General features: G+C 41.9%; 1 protein-coding gene across 1 annotated transcript in view; it reads right to left on the bottom strand.

Moving 5' to 3' along the window:
* Positions 1 to 444: 444 nt before the first annotated feature.
* Positions 445 to 20,153, bottom strand: part of htr2aa (5-hydroxytryptamine (serotonin) receptor 2A, genome duplicate a) — a 92,641-nt gene continuing 72,932 nt past the window's right edge. Inside the window, exon 3 of the mRNA XM_030757999.1 lies at positions 445 to 1,307. Coding sequence (XP_030613859.1) covers positions 445 to 1,307 — 863 coding nt within the window. The remainder of the gene's footprint in view (positions 1,308 to 20,153) is intronic.

Here is a 20,153-nt window from a genome sequence, read left to right on the forward strand (position 1 = left end):
GTTCTCAGACTGGAAGATATCTCTCAAAAACTGTTAAAAAAAAAAAATCAATTGATATGTTTTTCAAGAGTAATTTTGTTTTGTGGCAGTGTACTGGAGATTTTGAAAGAGCAGTGAGACTGAAAATAGAGGTGGTAATCCACTCGTTTAATCTATCATAGACCTTATTCACCTGATCCAGACTCTGTTGATAAGTCAGAAACTTCTTGAATCTGAGGACGTGAACTGCAAAACTAAGTTTGCTGTGGAAATGCGGAGCATTTAAAGGCTTCTTCTGCTTTTTTTCAGTGATCTCTGTATTTCTGAACTCCTGACTTTGAGGCACATTGTCTTTGGCACTTAAAATCTCAGACCCTTTCCTACTAAGTACACTGCAACCACAGAGGGGGAAACTGAAATTGCTTGCACTGACTCGCCCTTTAACTGGGGTTTTGTTTCAGTGTTTCACACACAGCTCTCGTCTTTGTCTCCGTGGCCTTTGTCCTGCCTGGACTTCTCCGTTTCCTGTCCAGGTAAAGAGAACTCCTTCACTCCGCCACTACAGTGTGCCACTCCATTTCGTAACTTCTCCACGTCTCCCAAGGGTAGCTGGGTGGAGCTGTAAGCCAGTGGTGGGATGGTGTTCACCAGTATAAGCTGAAGAGGCTTCTTCTCTGGCTGGTACTGGCAGCGAACATAGCGCAGGAATGCAGCGCGGTATGTTTTATTGAACAACGTGTAGACCAGTGGATTGACCGCAGAGGACAAGTAGCCTACCCAGACGAAAACATTCAGCAGACCTCCCATTACTCCTGCATCGCACACGTTAGGGTCACACACCACCACCAGCACGTTGGTGATGAAAAACGGGCACCACATAACCACAAAGAGAAAAAACACCACCCCTAGGACCTTAGAAGCCTTCTGCTCGTTGCTGATCGACTGCATGGTGCGGCGCCCAAAGATAGAGCCAGAGATGCTCCCGCGGGCACCACCCAACCCACCGGTGCTTCCTCTGCCTCCGGTGTCACGGCTAATCGATCGCCTGAGGAGTTTCTCGGAGGACAGAGAGGTTTGTGGAAAGAAACTCAGAGTGAAGGTTGTGCTCCATTTGGGCCGAGGGACCAGCTGGTCCAGGCAGAGGGTGGCTTCATTCTGCAGGGCGTTGATGGTCAGGAAATAGGTGACGACCATGATCGTGAGGGGAACAAAGAAGGCCACAAAGGAGCCGACCAGCACAAAATTGTTATCTGTCAGCAGACAGCTGCCATCTTTGAAGACCTTGGAGTGGTCTCTGAGTCCCAGCACAGGAATCGGCATCGAGATCCCTACAGGGAGGAAGAAAGATGAAGAGAAAATTACAAACCGATAACAGCCTCTGTGATTCATGTAGATATTAGCGTTCGTGTCTGGATGAGTGGTGATTAGGGCCGGCCGGTGAGGGGAAAGCTGATTTTGTGCAGTGGTAGAAGAAGGATTTTCACACTTAAAAGAGACATTTCATCAATGCAGAAATACCCAATTATGAGTCCAAGTCTTATTTTCATAAATCAAAACTGTTACAGGAACACACAGAATGATTTGCAGTCTTTATCAGCATAAACATACCAAACTTTAATATAGCGGTTCTCAAACTTTTTTGGCATGAAGAAGCTGAAAGAAGTTCATGCCCCACAGCCCACAATTTCTATCACTCATTAACGACAAAAAACAAAACAAAAAAGAAGGATTCAAGTTACTTAAAGCTCAGCTCAATAGCAACTCTTCCCTTAAAAATTGATATCCAATGATATTGGTATCATATTTTTTTAACTGGTTATCTGGTCAACACTGCACCTGCCGTGGCTCCTTGCGGCCTGCCCCACAGTTTGAATACCACTGCTCTAGCAGAAGTATAATGTATGCATAGACATTATAACAAATACACATGAAGGACTGCAACAAACACTAAGTGGCTACAAATGTATAAACCTCTTTTCCTTCATCTCTGTCAGCCTTCTAACTCAGTATACATGAACAAATGTTTGCAGCCAAAAATCACTGATTGCTCAGTAATGCAGCACAGTTATTTTCATAGGAGGTAAACTGGTCTGATTTGAACAAGTTAATGATCTTGGAGAGATTGCCACAGTTCTGTGGATTTAGGCTGTCTCAGTGTCTTCCGTTCCCTCATACAATCTCAGACCCACCCTGATGCTAAGGACTCTGGGGTCAGACCATCCTTTACGCTCTTAAGATGGACTATATGGACAAAAGTACTGGCCTATTGCGCCTACAAGAGCTGCTTGTCAATGGAAATCCATGCCATGAAGCTCCCAGCACACAGTTTCTGTGCTGATGTTAATGCCAGAGGAAGTTTAAACCTATGCAGTTACTGAGACAACAGATCGCTGGCGACTTTTACGCACCACGCGACCCCACTCTGTGACTTCATGTGGTTCCCACACGCTCCAACTTTACAATGCACTTTACAATACCACCACTTATGGAATAACTAGGAGAGAACGGAAGTTCTTGCGTCCTATTACAGCACCACACTTGAATTCAATGAACTCTTTCACAAATGTTTGCAAAGGCAGACTGCACAGCTAAGGGCTTGAATTTTTACACCTGTGGCAATGAGACTGAAAAGACCTGTTTATGACTCTGACGTATAGACTGTGTCTGAAAAGTGATGCTAGAGTGGCATTGTGTTAAACTGCATTCTTCATGATGCTCAGCAGTGGGCTGATTGTATGAGATGTTGAGAAAATGACCCTTCTTGATTTTTGCCATGAAGACACTTTTCTGATGGGTTTGTGGTCTCAATTGGTAGTTTCAAGTCTTATTGAGTATAACTTGATGTTTCTTTTTGTTTAAAGTAAATTATTTATCGACTCTGCATTGCCAAAAATGAACACAAAATGCAGTGCACCTCAAATGATCACAATCTGCTTGCATTATTTTTTACCTGCCTAAGTAGTACTTTGTATTGGAATGACAAGATTCTATTGTCATATCATATCATAGTTTTCTTAATTAAAAATACATGTTAGCAACATAAAATATACCAAATTTAATTTATTCTTTTTGTTTATTTTTCCAGGAGCTTCCAGCAGGTAGCTCAGCAGTCTCTCATAGTTCACCAGACGGGCACAGCAATCAGACCCTATCTGTTCACTCTTAAATATGTCAAATTTTCCATTAAGTTTGAAGCTAAAACTCAATTTTTTCCATTTTTCTGTCTGTCACAGTGTGGGAGGAAAGTGCAGGTTTGCCTCCAGCTTACCTCTGTGGGTTGAATCTGAGGTCTGACAGCGCTTCCTTCTCTCTCTGTGGCTGGCCTGCAGTCACTACAGCCGTTCACCTTGCATACTTGCCCAATTTATTACCTACTATAACAGGAAAGGGACCTGCTTTAAAATGTTGTTCATGATGGTGATGAACTTCCTTTTTTTTTTTTGGAAATTGTCTGCAGGGGCTTTGGCAGTTGCACGTTATGATAAATTTAATAAAAAAAAGTCTAAAAAAGATTTGGGATACTAGCGGGTACTGGGTAGAAGGAGATAAACTGAGCAATCTTCCTCACGCCATGTTCTCATTACCGGCTCATAACGAATAGACGGCAAGTGACAGAAAGAGACAGAGATAGAGTGGGAAGAGGAAGGAGGCAAGATGGTGGGAGATCGACAGGCGCAGCGAGGGCAGACTGAAATTGTTGCTGCACGTTAGGAGCAGGAGGGTCAAAGATGGATAATTCTCATTAAGTTTGGTTGGTTTGACAGCAAACCAGCTTCAGTGCTTCACTGTGAAGCTTTGCAGGCCTCATGAAGAGACATTTAATCTCCACCCCGATCTGCCTCAGTCGCTTTATTCTCAAGAGAAAGACAGAACAGAAGTGATCAATCAGTTAATCAGTTTATTGACAACAGTTGTTTATGTATAATTTTGAATTGTGACAGAGAAACTACAGAAACACCATGACAACAATTTTTCTGGAACACAGTGGGAACAGCTGCCTGCTTCAGGGAGTGTGGGTGGGCGGACTGTCAGCCTTCTTCTTAAAAAGGATCAACGGTGTTGCAATTAAAGCTGCAAATGCTGCAGTTTTTTTTTTCTGCATGCTTCAGAAGGTGCTCTGCCCCCACCAATCAGAACAATAAGCTTCAGACTGGTTCAAACTCAAAGGTAGAGTCGGCAAAGTCATTCAGATCCATCATCTGGGAACGCCACATGTACGTCCCATTTATTAGAGTAGGAGTAGTAACTCTGAGTTACTGCTGGAGTGATTTAGGATTACTTCTTCAGACAGCATAAATGATTGCAGAAAGTTTTGTGACAATCCAAAGAGATGTACATATTTCATCAGTGTTTATGGTTTGTTTAATTTGCATAAAGTCTGAATTGAAAAAAAAGACAAACTGGTTTTATAACTGCTTCAGGGACTGAACTTTTTTGAGTGGGAGAAATGTCAAGAGCTTTAGAGCTCTTTAGCGCGCATTCTGATAAGTTACTTTAAAGGCCATGGTAATATGTCAGTGTGATTTTGAATATGAGACAATAGGACTTCAGTTTGTGGTCTTTCGCTCCTTGCAGTTGTCCCTTTGTGCCATTTGGCAGTCTGTTTGTGTTCGCTTTGCCTTTCTTTGCAGCAGCTGTGTCTCTTTGTCATTAATTTGTGTTTGTGTTGATTTGAATCTCTTTTCCTTTGGTTGTGTCTCTTTTAAGCATTTTTTTGTCTTTCACGTGCATCTTTTTTTTTTACTTGTTTTACACCTTTGACGTCATTTTCTCGTTCTTTCTTCTTGAATCTGATTGTCATTCTTTCTTCAGTCATTTCAGAGTCTTATTGCGGTTGGATTGCATCTTTTCCCCCGTCTTAGCCATTTAGCATCTTTATATGATTTTTTTATGTAGTTTAGGTTGAGTTTTTTTTTGTTGGTGCTTGGACTTTGTCTCTGTCTTTTTTGTCCTTTTTGACACGTCTCATTGTTTGATCAGCAAGAAATCTTAACTGAGGATTTAACCCAGAGCCACCCTGACCCTTTGCACCCTTGACCGTCGCATGGCAGGCCTGGCCTTCTGTGACAAATAGAAACTCAGACAGGCAGGGAGAAAACCCACAGTGATAAGTGCTTTCACACCCTGAGGCTCACAGACAAGCACGATATGGCATCCATCGTGCAGTTATTACACTCCATGGTGATAACACTCAGGCTAAATGTCGATGTGTTATCAGGCTCCTCATTACAAAATTAAATTTTGTAGGTCAGTAGAGGCTGGATATATGGCTTTGTATGTTTTTAAAAAGCAGGTGATTAGTCTTTTTGATTTAGCACAGACATATTTTTCATCATTACTGTCGCGCAGTTGTGCAGCTGGCAGACTGAAGGTGCCAGAATAGAAGAAACAGGAAAAACTGAGCTGATACAAAGAGAAAGGAAATATCATTAGCGGCCTTAAATTGCTGTCTGCCTCATATCCAGCTGATCAAATGCTATTTGCCGAGGTGACATTGATACAAGTACCTGGATTAATTGTGTTCTTCAGATAAGCCCCTCAAGCATCCATCAAACAGAATAGCAGAAATCAAAAGCTAGTTGTTTTTTCCTCTCAGTTTTTTGGCCTTCTGTGGCTTTCTTCTCATCCCTGATGGGAAACTCTCAACACTAAACACATGAAATGAGACGGACAGGAAAAAAAAAATTAACAAAGGTGGAAAAGAAGATGAAGGAGAAGATGAAGAATTCCTCGGTTTGGAAATGCAAACTAAGAAATTCAGGAGAAGCACAGCAGCCTGAAATCTGATTGGGCAGCTGGTTTGCATTTAGCACTCTGAAAGCCCCCCCCCAAAAAAAGACTATAAGTGCTTTTTATTGTACTGTACTCATTTAGTAAAAAAAAGTGATTTCTTTCAGTTCTGTGTACCTGCTTTAACTGTGAGGTGTGGAGGTGGATTAGAGTAAGAAACAAGGGAATATTTCTCCTGCCAAGAAAGAATTTCCTTAGACGTGCATTAAGATTTTACACAGACCAACAAAGCTAATAGAAAGGTTTTAAAAAAAATGGTAATGGGGATTTTTGATTATCTTGGAAACTAAGAAGTAAAAGACACAAAGAAGCTCACTTTTAAGCATATTTGAAGCTTACAGGAAACTACAATAGGAAACTTGGGAAACCTGGCTTAGGGCAACTTCTTACATGCTGTACTGTATATATATCTGTTTGGTATGAGGTCACATGCAAATACATAGAACAAGCAAATTTAACAGTTTAACAATACAAACATTTAGAAAGCAGACTGAACATGCTGCTGAACAAGCACAATAAGCAGCAAACATAAAAAAAATCCAGCTAAATCCAGCAATGCTGCAAATATACAGACTATATTGGAAATGTTTCCATCAGTAACGACCTCAGTCAAAAATCAGTCTGTGGTTTGGGAAAATTAGGTCCATCTTTTTCACTGTTGATTGTGACTCATGAAGTAAATGTTCAAACAAGCCCGTATGTGTCATCTTTATTATAGACTGTGCATTTATTTTTTTTTGTGTGGCTATTTTCTCTTTTACTGTTGGGTTTTCTGTTTTTGGAGCGTTACAAACCTTACAGTGGGGCTTCTAAAAATATTATGATTTGGCACAGTCTAGATGTCTAGCTCTGGATGTTTCAGGTCTGTCTTGGTTGACATGCCTCTGCAACATCATGTGAAGATCTGGGGCAGTGCCTCTGGATTGGTAGCCAAGTGGCAGAAGGCTTTCATCTTGGTGCCTCAGAATCTCATCTCTTCTTTTTACAGATGATGCAGTCCTGTTGGCTTCATCAGGTAGTGGCCTCCAGCTTGCAGTGGAGCAGTTTGCACCTGAGTGTGAAGCAGTGGGTATCAGAATGAGCACCTCCAACTCTGAGACCATTGTCCTCAGGGGAGTGGGAGACTGACAGATGGATTGCAGTGATGTGGATGCTGCACCGGTCCATCGTGGTGAAGAGAGAGCTGAGTGTAAAAGCCTCACCTATGGTCACAAGCTTTGGTTAGTGACTGAAAGAACCAGATTGTGGATACAAGCAGTGGAAATGAGCTTTCTCTGAAGGGTGGCTGACTTCTTCCTTAGACATAGGGTGAAGAGCGCAGTCATTGATGAGATGCTCAGAGTAAAGCTGCTCTACACTGAGAGGAGCCAGTTTAGGTGGTTTGGGCATCTGACTAGGATGCCTCCTGGGCACCTCTTGAGGTGCTCCTGAGGTGCTCCGGGCATGTCCTAGGTAGACCCAGGACACACAGGAGAGATTATATCTCTTGGTTGACCTGGGAACCTGGGAACGCCTCAGTGTTCCCCTGGAAAGCTAGAGGAGGTGCCTGGGGAGAAGAAGGTCTGGGTTTTTCTGCTTAGGCTGCTGCCTTCACAAATGGAAGAAAAAGGACAGCTGGATGGATGGATGGATATAAATACATTTTACTGTCTGTTAAATCCACAATTATTTAGAGTTCAGAAAAAGGTCAAATATAAGATGGATTAGATCAGTAATCCATTCTGTTTTTCATTTCAAGAGTAAAGTAGAAAAGTTAGCCAAACACAGAGTTGTCCTACAGGAAGACTGTTTCCTTAATGTGAGGCCTTGTCTCCTGCTATTTTAAATGAGGGATTTTGGTGTGTTTTTCTTCCCATGAACCCTCTGAGGTCCCAGTCATCATAGATGACAACCTTAACCCCATCGAACCCTCGTCAATCAGAATATAACATTTCTGTTTTTAGTAACCTTATACCTCCGAACGTGTCAAATTCGACACAGCATACTTCAAAAGTGCCACTGTTTGCGGACTTTGGCAACAAATACCGTAATATCCCTAAATGGCTGTGAAGTGCAGTTTCTGAGCCTTCAGGAACCGTTTTCCGGTCGCGGAGTTACGTACAGTAAGAAGCCAGCTGATCAGAGTTCCTTTGATCAGCCGACTCCACGCTGATAGGTCACATCTTAACCAGCTGTTCGCCGCTACTAAGGGCAAGTAACTGGTGCTTCAGCGACAATCGCCTGGTGTTATAGGGTTAAATTTTCCTCCCTGATCTTTGGCAATCAGGGAAAGTAGAAAATACTCATTCTGACGCACATCATAAAGTAGTCCCTTTTTTTCCTTTAGAAAAATTCCATTTTGCCTTTCCCAAAAATGTGGGAGAACACTTACTGAAAAAGTGTTTTGTTGTAGATTACACTTATGTAAGTAGCTTACTTGGAAACACCTGCAGCCATCTAATTAGGGAATCATGGTAGAAGTGCAATGCATACAATCCTGCAGATGCAGGTCGGGAGCGTTTGTAAATGTTCACCTCAAACATTAGAATTGCAGGAAGTGGGATCTCATTGACTGCTGCTTGATTGTCTGTGTCACACAGGCTGGTTTAAGCATTTCCAAAGGTTCGGATCTCCTGGATTTTCCACATTTTTTTGTGTGTGTGTTTACCAACCAGACCGGAAAGCTGCAATTCTGCAGATGGAAACGAGTTTGTTTAGCTTTGTTTGTTCAGAGGCTGAGCTGGTTGGAGCTGAAAGAAAGGCTACCGTAACACACATCCAGCCTTAAGGCAAATGGACTACAAAAGAACGTATTGGGTTTCTCTTGTGTCAGACTGGAACAGAAATTGGAGGCTGCTAAGCTAAAATAGAACAAAACTGTACAGTTGAAGACTGGAAAAATGTAGTCAGATTAATATTCATTCTGCTGTGTTTGCAAATGGGAGGCTCAGAGTTTGGAGCCAATTTCATGAACCCATGAACCTAACATGTCTTGTTTCAACAGCCCAGGCACCAAAATGGTTCTTGCACCCTTTCAGTGCTTATTGGCTACCCTTTAAGCATGGTTTGAATGCCACAGTTTGTCTGCTATTGTTACCCACTGATAGGGAGTGATGGTAATAAATCTATTGCTAGGTGTGCATATGTGGTGTTTCAGGTCTTTGTTTTTGTTTTATCTCTCCAACATCTGAGGTGTAGTGTCGAGGGAGTGTTTAAGGTGCTCTTGTGCATTTTTGTGTGCCGGTGAGTTTAAGAAGTGATATTTTTCCCTCCTCGTCTTTTTTTTTTTTTTTTACTGTTTTTGTCACTGGTTTTGCTTTTGGATATGGTCAGTGCCACTGCTGGTAGTATGAAGCAATACCTGAACACAGGAAGTCCAATTCCTCCAGGATAGCACATCAATATGTGTCATTGTTTGCTGTGTCTCTCAGCACAGTCTCAAGAGAATAGAGGAGATTCCAGGAGACAGGCAGTTTCTCTAGGAGAGCTGGACAGGGCTGGAGAAGGTCCTTAACCCATTAGCAGGACTGGCACTTGCCAGAATTGGCAGGTTCACCCTGGAGGGATGCACAGACCTCTACAGTCTAGGCAACAATGCCCTGACTGCCATTAGGTATCGGGATGAAATCTTTGAGACCCTACACTGGTGCAGTGGGTCCTGGGTTCCTCCTGGTGCACAGCATGATTTTTTGTATACATACAAACACATGGGGGCCATGGATATGGGCATTACTCAGTCCATATCCATGAGTAGATATCCAGCATGATTTTTCTCTCCACTGAGATCTGATGTGTTGTTCCTTTAATTTTTTGGAGCAGTGTATATTATATAAACGTGAACAAAAAACTCGTCAAGGCTTTTAATAATAATGCCTGTGTTTTCTTTCCTCTGATCACTTTTCCTCTTCTACAGTATCTTAGTCATGACAGAGGTTTGGCCAGCCTTTTTACTGCTGCTTTGTTTGAATCTGTGACTCTAAATTTCTCTTGCCACAGAGGTTTGCAGGCGTGTCATCCTTTTTGAACTGTTTGTGTATGTTTTTGGCTGCTGAGGCCTGAACTGCTGCTATGAGATGATTCAAATGGTGAAAATCCAATGTTCTGCTCTGCCAAAGCCATTGAGGATATAATGATGAACATGAAAGCAGTGATTCATCTGGAATCACTGTTGATAGTCCAACCCATGAGTACCCAGTAGTCATTATCACATTATTACAAGAGTGCTCATGGGCCAGACCTCACTGATCTTTAAACTTGGCCTTAATTTTGGTCTCAAACACACACAGCGTCATGCACATCGTGCCATCACGCTGACAAAATCTGTCCATAAAAACACTGTCAAAATACTGCTAGTTTCTGCTACTGTAGGTATCTCACACACATTCAAATCAAATGGACATTACATTTATTTGCTCTGTTATTGTGTAGAGTCCTTGAGGCCTTTAGTCTGTTTGTGAGATCTCTTCAATTTGAGAAATTTCAAGAAAGCTGTGATGGTGACGTTAACCCAGAACCAAATCCATATGATAATTTTTCTGTTCTGATGAAGAGGAGATCAGTTTCTTGATCATAAAGGAGAAAGGAAAGATGAGCGGAGGAAAAAGCATTTAAAACCCACACAAAGATACAGTTTCTCGAGACAGAAAAAAAAAAAAATCCAACCACAAGGGTGTTTTTTTTTTTTTTTACACCCCCTTTCTCTTTCTGCCAACCTTCAGTATCTACCAGACTGTGTTAGTGAGATGAGGGTTTGTTCACATCACAACAGCAGCTCTGGACGGATTAGAGTCTTAATTCCTGCTGTAAATATGTTCACGCTCAGTACTGAGCGATATTAGGATGACAAGTGGCTACAAAACTGGCAAACATGTCTTGATGACAGGAAGCCAACTCTGGTCTTTGCTGTCGGCTTTTATTATTCCATTGTTAGCAGAGAGCTGGCAGCATCCAAGTGCTGTTTTTCTTCAGTTAAATCCATTTTAATTCCGACCTTTGACTGGGCCTGCTTTCTGTCCTCGTACACAGGACTATACCAAATCTATTTCCAGACATGAATACTGATTTTGGATATTTCTGCAGTGTTCTGGATTAGAACACTTTTAATCAAATTAATGCCAACGTATTTTGTTTTTAATTACTGTTTGGACACTATCGGTGCATTCCAGCTGCAATATGACCGTTTTGAAAAATGTAACAAAATTAGTAGTGAGATATACTTTTTCATTAAAGTCCAAAGTTAATGGCTCAGTCACACTACAGTAAAAATAGAATGGCAACATCCTTGCAACTGGGGGAACCCCCCCCCCAAGAAGATTGTTGCATGGTGACAGCAATGAATTTTTTAGTTGCGGTGACCACTTGGTTGTTTTTGAAAAGGCTGCTGCACACTCACCCTCTGGGTGACCACTTTCAACCACAAGGCAGCTGCCACAGAAACACTGGCTGCACACTCGTGATGCGCCCACGATGTTTCAGATGATCTGAACTTTGTTACATGTCTTCATTACATGTGTTACCCTGCTGGAAGCAGCCATCAGAAGATGGATACACTGTGATTGTAAAGAGATGGGCATCATCAATACTCAGGTAGGCTGTGATGCTTAATCTATACTCAGTTGGTAGTAAGCGAATCAAAGTGTACCAAGAAAATAGCCCCAACACCATTACATCACCACCAGCCTGATCTTTTGTTACAAAGCAGGATGGGTCCAATGTTTTCATGTTGTTTACACCAAATTCTGACTCTCATCCAAAGACTGCAGCAGAAATTGAGACTTGTTTGCATCTTTCCAATCTTCAGCTGTCCTATTTTGGTGAACTCACGCCAATTGTAGCCTCAGTTTCTGTTCATGTTTTTAGCTGAACCTGCTGTGGTTTTCTTCTGTTCTAGTCCATCTGTTTCAAGGTGTTGATGTGTTGTGCATTCAGAGATGCTCTTCTGCGTACCTTGATTGTGATAAGTGGTTATTTGAGTTACTGTTGCCTTTCTATCGGCTCAAAGCAGTCTGGCTGTTCTGGTCTGACCTCTGGCATCAATAAAGCATTTTTGTCCAGAGAACTGCCACTTACTGGATGTTTCCTCTATTTTTGGATCATTCTGTGTGAACTCTAGAGATGGTTGTGTGGTGAAAATCTCAGTAGATCAGCAGTTTCTGAAAAACTCAGACTAGCTATGTTCAAAGTCACTTAAACCACCTTTCTTCCCCCTTCTGTTGGTCAGATAGAACTTCAGCGGGTCATCCTGACCATGTCTATGTGCCTAAATGCATTGCGTTGCTGCCGTGTGATTGGCTGATTTGTGTTAATGAGAACTTGAACAGCTGTACCTAATAATGTGGCTAGTAGGTGTGTGAAGGGTATGTGACAGACCGCTCAGTTTCCCAGTGACAGCATTACAGTCCCTGGTGAGAGACCAGCTAATACACCAGTGTGTTTGCCCTGCTGTAGTATTTATTCTGTAGTATTTAGGCTCATTTAAACCGAGGTCTGACCACTGATCCCAGACCACCATTCCACATATCACAGACCTGAAGGCATATTTCTTTCATTTAGGCTTTCATAAAATTAGTTTGAGCTAATTATTAACTCTTTATCAGTGATGTAAATGTTGTGCAGAGTTCATTTATCTTAACAGGTGTTTCCTTTGAATGCAATCTCTTCTGCTTGTCCCACAGTCCAGTCTGAAGCTTTCTGTCTCGTGATCATTTATTCAAATAATATCAGGTGAGAGCCTCAGCAGGAAGTAAAGCAACAAAAACAAAACAGGACTTCACTGCTGAGTGACGCAGATGTCCTCCCTCAGACCTCACTGAGCGGAAAAGTGAAAACAAGCCTCGCAGGAAATGGTCTGTAATGAATGTGGTTTGTGTCAAAATATGTTTCCACTCCAGTGAATCAATATTTGTGGCGTTCATGCTTAACAGGCAATGCTAGAAATTCACGAGTCTTTCAAGATGTTTGTCCCACACAAACAGATGGATCCTCACTTTCACAACGTCTCGCACATCAGCAGATGGAGTTTATTACTGCTGGTCACACAGAGCCACATCTGCCCCATTTTCTACATCCCTGTCTCATTTCATTTTTATTCTCCATTAATTTTTTTTGTCACCTCTCACTCTCTTTCAGACTTATTATCGTGATGTTACTTGTGTCTGTGTCACCTAAACTGTTTTTGCATAAAAGAGGCGCTGAGTTGGTTCTTGTTATTTAGTAGCTCATCTGCATAATGTAGCCTGAGAGTGTTTATACATCATATCAAGACTCTTTCTATCCAGTTTTCAGGGACTTTTTGAATTTTGCAGGTAGAAAACTCTGACAGGAGACGCCGACGTATCGAAAGTATTTCGGTTTCAAAAAAATGAAATAAATAAAAGTTTCAGGTTTGTTTAAATAAGATGTTTTGACATAGTACAGTGAATATATTATGATGCTCATGAACCATGTAAATGGCACATAAAGTGAAACTTCCTCTTCTCCTTGGAAAGCTGAGCAGCTGACCCACACAGCTCATACTGCTACAGAAGGAAGTCCCAAAAGGGATGAAGAGGACTAAGGTCTAAGGTCATAAAATGGACTGAATATTTTTACCTTATGTAAGCAATTACTCAAGCAATATATATGCAGTCCTGTGCAAAAGGTGAGTGCCACCCCTCATTTCTTTAGATTTTGCTTGGAAAATCAGCACAACACTTTTTTTTTTTTTGGCCACAGCACCTTTTAGTGACAGTGTAGAGACAGGAAATGGGGGAAGACATATGAGCAAACTGGCAACAGGCTGGGACTTGAACCAGCGCTGCCCGCACCGCAAGGCAGCATATCCATATGGTCCCCTGCTCCACCACTGAGCCACCCGGGCACCCTGTGTAACACTTTATTGAAACATGTGCAAGCATACAAGGAAGTTTGTTCAATTCTAACAAACTTGGAAGTCGATATTTGCTATGATCAGATTTATTCTTCAGCACAGCCTGAACTCACGCTTGAAGGATAATTTCTAATAATGTTGCACTAACATTAATGCTTAACTAAGACACAATTTCACTGCATCATTCCAAAAACATTTTCAGGATGCTTTTGATGCCTGTGTGTGAGGTGCTGGTTAGTGTAGGACAATGCAGCTGTGAAGAAATGCCCCGACATTTCAGTCTGATTATGTAAGTTCAGAGATGTTCTCAGTATCTCACACACTCACACATCATGAGCACGCATTCATGCGTGCCAGTGTGAGCAGCTACACCTCCTCTCCTCCTCTGTGCAGCAGTGTGTAGATCCTGATGTTATGTAGGTCCACAGATCAGACTGTAACCACAACTTACGGCAGGCGCATAAGCAGGTGTGAGTCAACAACAACCACAACATGCCGACATGGAAACCACAGCGCTCCCTTCTCCTTCCTCTTTCCCAGACAAATTCGATCACTGGGAGGCTGGGACGTGTTCAGGGTACTCCAATGTGCCCGAAGGCAGCACTGGCTGCCTGCCACGCTGACATCACATTATTCAGCTCATCCTGATCTTGACCCTGTAGAGCTTCAGCTTAGTTGCAGTGTTGGTAGATTTTTAGCTCTGAGGTCTTTGCATACATAGTATACAAAACAGAAAGGTTTTAGGCACTGAAAAAATTTAGAAGAATTTCTAAAATAATGCAGAGGATAGTTTTTATTTACCAAACAATACTTAAATGCAGTGGTCCCTTTTCTAACCTTGGATTGCTGTTTGCGCACGTAAATCTGAATTTTCTCCAATTTCTGAAAAGTCTATGGGGACTAAATGACATTAGATACCACAGGAAAAGTTTAGACATTAAATAAATAAATAGGCCTGCTCTTATATAGCACTTCTCTACTGTCCTTGAGCACTCAAAGCACTTTATTTAACATGCTTCATTCATACAAGCATCTCAGTATTTTACCCAAGGACACTTGGGCATGCAGACTGGGACAACCACGGATTGAACCAACAACCTTCTGGTTAGTAGATGGACTTGCGCTACCCACTGAGCTACAACCACGTTACAAGCTGATGTGATCAACATGACAGCCACAGATAGGGGGCACTCATTTTGGAAACACATGGGTCTTTTTGGAAAATGACTGATATTGTCTGTCTGACTGGAGGACATACTGGTTGTATCATACCAGTCTTTCTGAACAATCACTTATAGATGCAGAAAAAAAATCATCTTCATGTTCAGCAGCAGCAGTAGCAGCCTCAGGTCCCTTGAATTTTATATTTTTAGTTAACAAATTAAATAGTTTATGGAATATCAGGGAGTTGAGTCCTTAATTCGGTGTCACTGCATTTTAAAATAGCTAAAAAAAAAAAATGAAGTTGAAGAAAAACTCAAGTAATGGTTTGAAAGCAAGATGAGAGTAAAGAAGGAAGAAAATAAAATGTCAGGGAGACTTGGGTTAGAGCGCTAAAAGGAACCAAGAACATCAAATGAGAGCCATTAAAGAACATACTGCTGTTTTTATCCATTATATGCAGGGTTGCTCTTCACCAGCACTTCACCACCGAGCAATTTCCTAGAATACCTTCAGCTTTTAGAGCGATGCTGAACATTCCAGGCAGCCAGGAGCTTATTCTTTTCTTCTTTACAGTTTACAGTGGGGAAGAATAATGAAAACAAAAAAGAGGAAAAAAATATATATCTGGAAAGTTTTTTTTTATCAACTTTTAAAGTTTCTTAGTTTGAAGTGCAGTTGCAAATACCATCAAACACTGTGACGAAACTGGCTCTCATGGGGATGGCCCCAAGAAAGAGCAAGAGTTCCCCCTGCTGCAGGGGTTTAATGCTTCAGCAGCAGATTGAATATCTGGAGGCCTTAACCTGTTACAATCCACCAGGTTACAAGTGATCTGATTACAGTGAGGTTCACATTAGCCCCTTACATTTAATTTTCATCTTTATGACATACCCAAAGCAATTTTATAATAGAAGACCAAAGGCGTGCAAGAGACTTATTTTGAAAAGTAACATGTTCCAGTTCCTGTAACATTCTTGTGTTGCATGTGCTGAAAATGGGACTTAAGCCAAGATGGCGCCGGTGAGGTCAGCAGCCGTCGTACCTGCTCCTACGCTTTGTTTGTATATATTAGGTTTAGCTCACCTCACCTCATCCTCCCTCACCCTCAACACTGGATCCCCCCAAGGGTGTGTGCTCAGCCCTCTGCTGTACTCACTGTACACCCGTGACTGCGAGGCCACGTCAGAGTCCAGCGTCATCATCAAGTTTGCTGACGACACTGCTGTTGTGGGACTAATCTCTCACAATGAGGAGACAGCCTACAGGAAAGAGGTCTCCCGCCTGGAGAACTGGTGCCAGGAGAACCACCTCCTGCTCAACGTCAGCAAAATGAAGGAACTGATCGTGGACTTCAGCAGGAAGCAGCAGAGGGACTACCATCCACTTGTCATCAGTGGTGCTGAGGTGGAAAGAGTGGACACCTTCAAATACCTGGGAGTGACCATCTCACAGGACCTGTCCTGGACTCATCACATAAACATCACTGTGAAGAAGGCCAGACAGCGTCTCTACCTCCTCAGGCGGCTGAGAGACTTCAAGCTCCCACTCAAGGTGCTCAGGAACTTTTACACCTGCACCATCGAGAGCATCATGCGTGGGAGCATCACCACCTGGATGGGAAACTGCACCAAGCAGGACTTCATGGCCCTAAAAAGGGTGGTTCGTTCAGCTGAACGGACCATCAGAACCACCCTCCCCAACCTGCAGGACATTTACACCAAGCAGTGCAGGCTGAGGGCCATGAAGATCCTAAAACAGCCCAGCCACCCCGGACACTCTCTCTTCTCCCTGCTCCCATCAGGCCGGCGTTACCGCTGCCTGAGGGCTAAGACTGAAAGGTTGAAGAAGAGTTTTTACCCACAAGCCATCCGTCTGCTCAACTCTGAGCCCTAACTGGACCATTATTGCACAATGTAAATATTATAATTTATAAAAGTGTGTATAGTGTATAGTATATAGAGTATAGTGTATAGTGTGAATTACTTTTTTTTATTTTTATTCTTCTTATTTATATGTGTGTGTATATATGGTTGCAGGTACAAAATACATTTCACTGTGCATTGTACTGTGTATAACTGTGCATGTGACAAATAAACACTATCTTAATCTTAATCTCTTAAGCCTCATCCTTCCTCTTAGAGTGTTGCTGGTAACCTGGTGGGTGTCTCCAAATTAGGGTTACAGCCTAGGTGTCATAGAGCACCCTGGACAGTATGCCAGACCATCACAGGGCAAACACAGAGACACAAAGCCAAACACTCTTCCATACCCCGGTTCGATTTAGTTAACCTTACAAGCTGGTCTTTGGACTGGAGGAGTTGAACTGTAATTATAATTCAATTCAATTTTATTTATATAGCTCCAAATCCCAACAGTCACCTCAAGGTGCCTTACATTGTAAGGTAAAGACCCTACAGTAATTACAGAGAAAAGATACTCAGCAAGAACTGCTGAAGACACAACAAGCATGTCACAACTACGTGCATGTGCAGTTGGTACATTGTAAGAGTCTGTGCAGTCACAAAAAACAGGAAAGAATGCAAACGTCGACACCTTCCAGTCGCCGTCTGATGACGAAACGTATGTCACTCGGACCTAAGCAGACCCTAGCATGCTGGGTGGATGCGTAAGGTACAGTCAGGGCTTTAGCCAGTGCACCTGTAGGAAACCCACATGGGAACAGGAGAAAGCTCCACACAGAAAGGCCCCAGGTAGGCCCCAGTGCTAACCACTGCACCACCATGCTACCTACTTGCTGGAGGTCAGAAGTCAAACTGCTGCAAAAGAAACAACTACTGAGGAAGTAAGAAGCAAGCCATTCCAGCCAGGAAATACAATGAATGGAAATTAACCCGTGTGCTGGAGAAATGTGTGGTGATAGGTAAGTGAGGAAGTTTTGGAAAGACAAGTTTGTTCGCCAACTTAAACTAATCACAGTCAGAATTATTCCTGCATGTGTGAAATAACCAAGAGTAATGCAGAAAAGCTCTCAGCTGAATGCTAAACAGTCTGAGGTTGCATCACCAAAACAAACTTTAATGTCTCTGAGTCATGTAGCCCCTGAAGGCTGGAGGACACAAAACGCGTTTCCTGTCAGAGACGAAGCACAAGAGACGCTACGAGGCAACAGTGTGGAAGCGAAACTGAGCAGGACAGGAAAATGATCAAAATCAGACAAATGCCCTTGGGCACAGGCGCCAAAAAGCCTTCCCACTCTCCCCTCAGAGAAGCACGACATGGAGATGTGCTGTGAATCTCTTTGTGGTTTTGACTGTATCTCTGTGGTCATTTTGCATGTGTTTGTCTTCATTCTTCTTCCCTTTTTGTTGATCATGCTGAGTCTCTTAGTTGGCATTTTATATCATTTTGTGGATATTTTCCATCTGTTTGAATCTTTTAGCGTTCAGTTGAACCTATTTGTGCTTATTAGTGGCTCTTTCTTTGCACCCTTTTCTGAGTCATTTAACAGTCATTTTGTATCTGTCACTGTTGATTTTATATCTCTTTAGTTACATTTCCTTCTGGTTGTGCCCAGTGGTTCTTTTTTGTTTATTGTTCATTTGCATCTTTTCTTCTGTTGGTTGCTTTCTTATCCCTTTGTGTCACTTTACAGTAATTTAGCATCAGTTTGTTTTACATCTCATATTCTTCTTTGTGAAATATCTTTGTTTTTGTGGGCTTTTTGTTTTTGGTTGGTTTTGCAGTTTTTGCATTTATTTGGCAAATGTTGTTACTGAGTTACGTCACTTAATAGTTGATTAGATGTCCAAGAAAATGTGGCAGTGACGCAGTGGGTAGGTGTTCGCCTTGCAGCCGGAAGGTTCGAGGTTCAAGCCCCTGTCCCTGCGCTGGGTTGTGTCCTTGGGCAAATAACTTAAACCACATTGCCTAATGGTAGCGCCGGTCTCTGGCTGCATGACCGCAGCTGCTTGTCTCTGGATGAGTGATCTGGAACGATCATTTCGTTGTGTGCCTTGCGCACAGTGAAAGAGTTGAATCTAATTTTTAACAATAAGAAACGCAAACCTTCATTTCACAGAAAGACACTCTGTGGCCCATGAGCCATTTGATTACCTGTGCCAGGTAAGCCTGTTGAATCCTTTCATGTGTGAGGGTTACAAATCAAGCGCTTGAGCATGAGATATGCATGACAGTGAGTGTGTCTGTGTCTTATTGCAATGGTGCCTCCTGTTTAAGGATGTAACTGTTGAATGTACAATGTTAGGATTACGAAAGAAAGAATGATACAGACAAAATAATTACATGGCAGATGTGGCTCAGGAGGTAGGGTGGGTTGTCCACTGATCAACTAATCAATATCTACTAAACTTTTGCTTTTAAACCTGACTTAAATCTAGATGGCTATGCACAGATTAAAATTTTATTTTTACATCTCCAATCAAAATTGCTCAGTGAGTTTATATTCAAAGGCATATTTTTTCTAAACCACACCAAAAGACAGCTTCACCCCTAACCCTAACCCACAATAAACAAAGACATCTGGCAAAGTTGTCTTTTCAACTTTTTCATTGATGGGCAGGGTACAGTCCTATGGCTAGAATAGAGCTATATGTTATCTATAACAGATGTTCATTGTGGGATAAATGTACCAAATCAGTGGGACTAAACACAACCAAATTCTCAGTGACTTTGGACCAACCAGATTTAGCCCAGACAACAGTGTCCATAGACATCTGGTGCTTGGTGGCACATTTATGTCTTAATTAGTACAGAGACAGATTAACTAATTAAAAATACACAAAAGTTGTTTTTCAGTTCTTCAAAAAAGTACCTTTATTGCATTTTCAGGTATTTTTTTTTTTTATAGAGGCTCTAATTAAAATGCTTATGATCATACTTAAATATGTTAGCAAGACATCATTCACAACATGCAGCTCAGGCTTGTTGGAGGGTCATTTTTTTGTATATATTTGTTCAGAAACCAAAATATTGTACAAATTGAAGCTCTGACATCAGACATCACACCCAGTGTTGGGTGTGATGTGTTACTGTAATCCCATTACATTGATCTAAAATGCAGTAATGTAATACATTACTGTACTAAATTCAGTAATCACATTACAGTTACAATTATCTTATTTTCTTGTATTACAAAAGTTCTTTGTCTGCACGATGGGCTAAATGTGCAAACTGCGTCAGGGACAGAAACAACTGCATTATGCTGCTAACACAACATTGGCTCTTTGCAAACATCTGCACAGACAGAATGCTAAGCTAGCAAAGGGGCCAGCGTGTACACACACTAACAGAATGTGTATGTTGTTTACACTGGGATTTCTGACTGTGTGTAAGGTTTATATTCTTAACTGGTAGTTATGTGACGGTGCATTCATGGACATGTTACAGAGTGACG

The sequence above is a fragment of the Archocentrus centrarchus genome, chromosome 21 (assembly GCF_007364275.1).
Source record: "Archocentrus centrarchus isolate MPI-CPG fArcCen1 chromosome 21, fArcCen1, whole genome shotgun sequence".
Taxonomy (NCBI): Eukaryota; Metazoa; Chordata; class Actinopteri; order Cichliformes; family Cichlidae; genus Archocentrus; species Archocentrus centrarchus.